Consider the following 4,620-nt stretch of genomic DNA (forward strand, 5'->3'; position numbering starts at 1 on the left):
ATTCCTTCCATTAACTCTGCAGCATACACAAACTGATCACCTGATAAGCCAGGTTGTCCGTTTTTAGACATGTTGGGGAAAAAAAGCCACATAGGTGCTGCTCCTTTTACTCTACATGTAAACTGCATGTCTAAAACTGTCCCAGAATCAGCATTCTGCAACTATCACTGCTGTGAGCCAACTATGTTATGCAAATGCTTCACTCACCTCTTGATGGCGAATGCTTGAAGTCTGAATAACTTGGAAAATACTTATCACAAGGAGAAGATCATTGCAATTCCACACTCAAATGATAAGTTGGTGATTTATTATTTAAAAAACTAAATCAATTAGAAGATGACCTCATGGAACAGCAACGTATAGCCAGTGTTGATATAGCACAACTTTGTGCATTTCACACTGATGATCAAGTACGCACGCATAATTCAATTCAATTAAAATACTTTAATTACAATGGGAACTAAATGTTGTGGCAACTTAAATTATTCAAGACTCTTTAAAGACTTGTAGGTGGTGATGACTTTGGGCATCTCCTGTAGCAGTCTGTATTACAGCGACTCTGAAGAAGACTGCAACACTCTGCCTCCCGGAGACAGTCTCATGGAAGAGGATGGTCAGGGTTGTCCATAATTTTCTTAATTTTATGTAAAATCCTTTTTCAAGACTATATAGTGTTGTTTTTCATTTGTAATTTATTTATTTTTAACTATTGAAGGTCTGTGATAAGAGCTATCTTGTTTTGTTGCATGGTATAGGTCTGAAATGAATGAAATAGATTTGATTAGAGGTCTCTGTTCCACTTAAGTACTTTGCAACACAGATTTTTAAAACAAAAGCCTTACTACAAAGCATCCAAATGCATCTGTACACAAGCAGATGCATGTCCAAAGCATTTTATTACTTTAGCTAGTGTATTGTGTATTATGTACCCGGGATGACTCCTGTTCCCTTTGGATAGGCAACAAAGGACTGTCAGTATGATGGATTTTGAAGCTCTGTCTTAAAATCCAAACAAGTGGCCTGCCTTCGCTTCTGCCCATCCTTCAACAGACCTAAAAACCTCTTCGAAAGGAAAGAATATGTGCTAAAGGACCACAGCGGAAAAGAAGTTGGGGGTTGGGTCTGGACAAGGAGGACCTAGACAAGTGTTTACCCTCTTTCTGTTGCCAAGCTGTGCAGCAATAACCCACCGTAGCTAAAGGCAGTGCCTTATCCAGTAAGAAAGGCCTCAGTCTGCTGGGTCAGGGGTCACTAACTCCGCCATTGTCTATGACAGGGCAAGCACACTCCAGCTTTCAAAGGTCTCATGATGGGGGAGGAAAGATAGGCTGAAAAACACTGGGTCAGGACCAGGGACTTTATGGGAGCTGAGGGAAGAAAAAAAAAAGATTTGGACCCCAAAGGTTAAATGAAGAGCGAAAGCCCCCTTCTGTCCAATTATCGAGGGACAAACGCTCACTGTGACCCAGCGGGGTCAGAGTTCAGCGGAGCCATTGGTAACGGCACACTCTGAGTTTTTGTGGCCCAGATGAGATGAACCTCTGCAGTGTTTATCTAAGTGACACCCAGACCAACGGAAAAAGTATAAATAATTAGCGGGATTGTGAACTGCCACTTAGCAGAATTAATTTATAGGCTGCTTCTTTGGTCCACGAAGCTTGAAAACACCCAGGATCTGCAGTGAAAAGGCTGAACATTAATTCTGTTCACTACAAGCAAGTTATAGTGTTCATTCCTGCTGGATGAGCACATAGCAACAGTAGGCAATCTCTTGTCTACTGTAGTGGAAAGTACTACCAACAGCATACAGCTGACGCCGAGAGAATGTCTAAAGATTGTCAGGACTGCACACCGTTTCTACCAAGACAAGAATAAAGAACGGTCATAAACTCATCCATCCATTTTTTGTACACCCTTGTCCCTAACGGTGCCTATCTCCAGCGAGACATTTCAGGCGACAGGCGGGGTACACCCTGGACAGGTCGCCAGCCTGTCGCAGGGCAACACAGAGACAAACAACCATGCACTCACACTCTCTAAATTCTCCATAGAGGATTTAGAGAGTCTCACAGTCCAAAACTGCAGGAGGAAGTCGGAGTACCTGGAGAGAACTCATGTATGCACAGGGAGTACCTGAAAACTCCATGCAGAAAGACCCCGGGCCAGGAATTGAACCCAGGATCTTCTCGCTGCAAGGCAACAGTGGTACCAACTGTGCAGCCCCGGCTTAAAAGATATAAAACTGATTCAATAAAATCATCATTCTTAATTCTGGACCCAGCAGCAAGGAACGTTCAGAAAACATTTCTTGAACTTCATCCTGAATGTATAGTGGACCTTTATTCATTTATCAATCAATCAATCAATCAATCAATCAATCAATCAATCAATCAATCAATCAATCAATCAATCAATCAATCAACCAACCAACCAACCAACCAACCNATCAATCAATCAATCAATCAATCAATCAATCAATCAATCAATCAATCAATCAATCAATCAACCAACCAACCAACCAACCAACCAACCAACCAACCCAGCAAGCAATTGATTGATTTAGTAATTGATTAATTGGTCAATTAATTGGTCAATTGATTAATTAATTAACTAAGTAATTGAATATGTAAGTATTTATTTATAATAAATACATAATAAATATTTAGGTATTCAAATACCTAAATATTTACATGCATAATAAATATTTATGCATGTAAATAAAAATAAATGTATTTATTTTTATTGTCTGTTGTCTGTTTTGGACAGACAATAAAAAGGAAAAACAAAAATAACAGGACAAACTGTTATGACAACTGACATGCAAGTGTTTGCAGATGGTTTGCCGAACATCAAAAATGAAACACCATTCAGGAAACATTCAGCCGCTAAGGATTGTGTGCTTCCTATTCATTCCAGATCTTCTGAAACCAGATTACATACATTCAAATTTGCAGGGTCTTAATTTGTGTTCTGTTGGCTTTCAGGATCTTTTAGAACACGATTACAAGGACGCACCTGTATGATAATTGGATGACACACGGCTATTAACGCAGCAACATCAGGAAGCACTTCGCAGAACGTCCCAGAGACAACATCTTCACTTTCTACGCGTATTTGTTCAGCACACTCCACAGGTGTCATGGATGAGTTTTGAGGTACTGGGAAATTGTGCTGTGACAGCTCTGAGGTTTCAAGTTCACTGACAGGGGATTCAGTTGCGTCCTGGCCTTCAGGTTCCCTTACAGGTTCAGTTGACGGCCTAGCTCAGGGCTTCTTGAACGTGGATGAACTCGGTTAAGACAGAACATGTTACAGACAACATTTCGGAAGTGTTTCTGAGCAATTTTCAGACAGCTTTGTGGGAAATGAGCTTTTCTGGGATGTGCCAAGGTTCTTTTGAAACAAGTGATAATCTTGAAATCAACAATTGGGTTTTTCAGTGTCATGAGGTGAAAAAGCCGATCCTTTACAATATCTTCGTTTCCACTTAGAAGTTGGTAGATGTCTGCACTGAGTTTTTTCTCCATCTTGGGGAAAAGGACAAAGTCTAGATCCTTTATTTCTTCCCAGAGTATTCCAAAAAGCCTACAGTGGAGACGTACCCTGTCTCTCATTTTATATGCTGTCACTGATCTATAACTAGCCTTACTAATTAGCTTCCAAAGAACTAATCTTACCATTTTGTTACGTTCTGCTTCTGTTCCACGTCTGATTATCTTGTCGGTGCCGTACTGCACTGGTTCTGTACCTTTAGGATAAGTGGATTCAAGAAAACTCTCACTCACGCAGTTTTCATCTGAATACAAGCTCTCGCTGACAATGAAAGTCTTTTTCATCTTTACTCCTACAGATGAGAAAAATCTCTTCATTTTGGTAGGTTCTGGAGGAACAGGATTCTTCAGGTGACGTTTGAACATTCTCACTATTCTTGGATGCACTTGTGGGTATATAAGTGATGTAAATAAACACAATTCGCTAGCAAATTGGAAAGAATCTCTGGCGATGCTTTGGAAGATATTCTCACTTAGCTCTTCTGACACTGTAGTCAAGACTTCCAGATCTAATTCCTTAATTTCTGCCATAATTACACACAAGAGGGCATCATGGATGCCCTCAAAGGTCGTTCTGACATGATGCAGAGTAGATGCATTTGCAACCTTCTCGATCACTTGCCACAAAAGATCACTGACAAATTCACGCTCTATCTCCATTTCGATTTTGATGACTCCAGGCAGGTTTGACACTCTGATTTGAACTTTGGTAATAAATTCTGTGTTGAACACTACGATATCACCAATCATCCTTTGAAGAGCTTCATGACACAGACTTCAAAGGAAAAAGAATTCCACCCATGATGACATTGAAGTCTGAGTGTCAGCAGCATGACAACGGTTGCTAGGGGTAATAATAGCGCACAACGAGCGTGGTAAAATCAAGATCGTGGGCACCAAATAGCAGGAGATGGTTCTGACCGGGGGTATGGCGTATTGTGTGTGAAATGATGCAGATCCAGCCCTGGTAACAGGCAGTATAGGCAAATAATACCAAGGCTGTTGTGGATTTTAACAGTTGCCATCAGTGACTTGGGGTCAGTTTAAGGGGTGTCATTTGTGAAGTTAC

At 40.7% G+C, this 4,620-nt stretch overlaps 1 protein-coding gene across 4 annotated transcripts; it reads right to left on the bottom strand.

Annotated features, from left to right (window-relative positions):
- Positions 1-429: 429 nt before the first annotated feature.
- On the bottom strand, positions 430-4,296 carry LOC103467206 (uncharacterized). 4 transcript variants are annotated; one of them, XM_008413353.2, is made up of 2 exons: positions 3,016-4,296; positions 430-757 (listed from the first exon to the last, which is right to left on the bottom strand). In XM_008413353.2, exon 1 carries the CDS (start codon positions 4,209-4,211, stop codon positions 3,240-3,242), a length of 972 nt encoding a protein of 323 aa, XP_008411575.1. In that variant the 5' UTR covers positions 4,212-4,296; the 3' UTR covers positions 430-757; positions 3,016-3,239. The 4 variants fall into 4 exon arrangements, with proteins under 4 accessions (XP_008411575.1, XP_008411572.1, XP_017161168.1 ...); XM_008413350.2 differs by having other exon boundaries at positions 2,819-4,296; XM_017305679.1 differs by lacking the exon at positions 430-757 and adding an exon at positions 2,770-2,918.
- Positions 4,297-4,620: the final 324 nt, after the last annotated feature.

Source organism: Poecilia reticulata, linkage group LG7 (assembly GCF_000633615.1).
Source record: "Poecilia reticulata strain Guanapo linkage group LG7, Guppy_female_1.0+MT, whole genome shotgun sequence".
Classification (NCBI taxonomy): domain Eukaryota; kingdom Metazoa; phylum Chordata; class Actinopteri; order Cyprinodontiformes; family Poeciliidae; genus Poecilia; species Poecilia reticulata.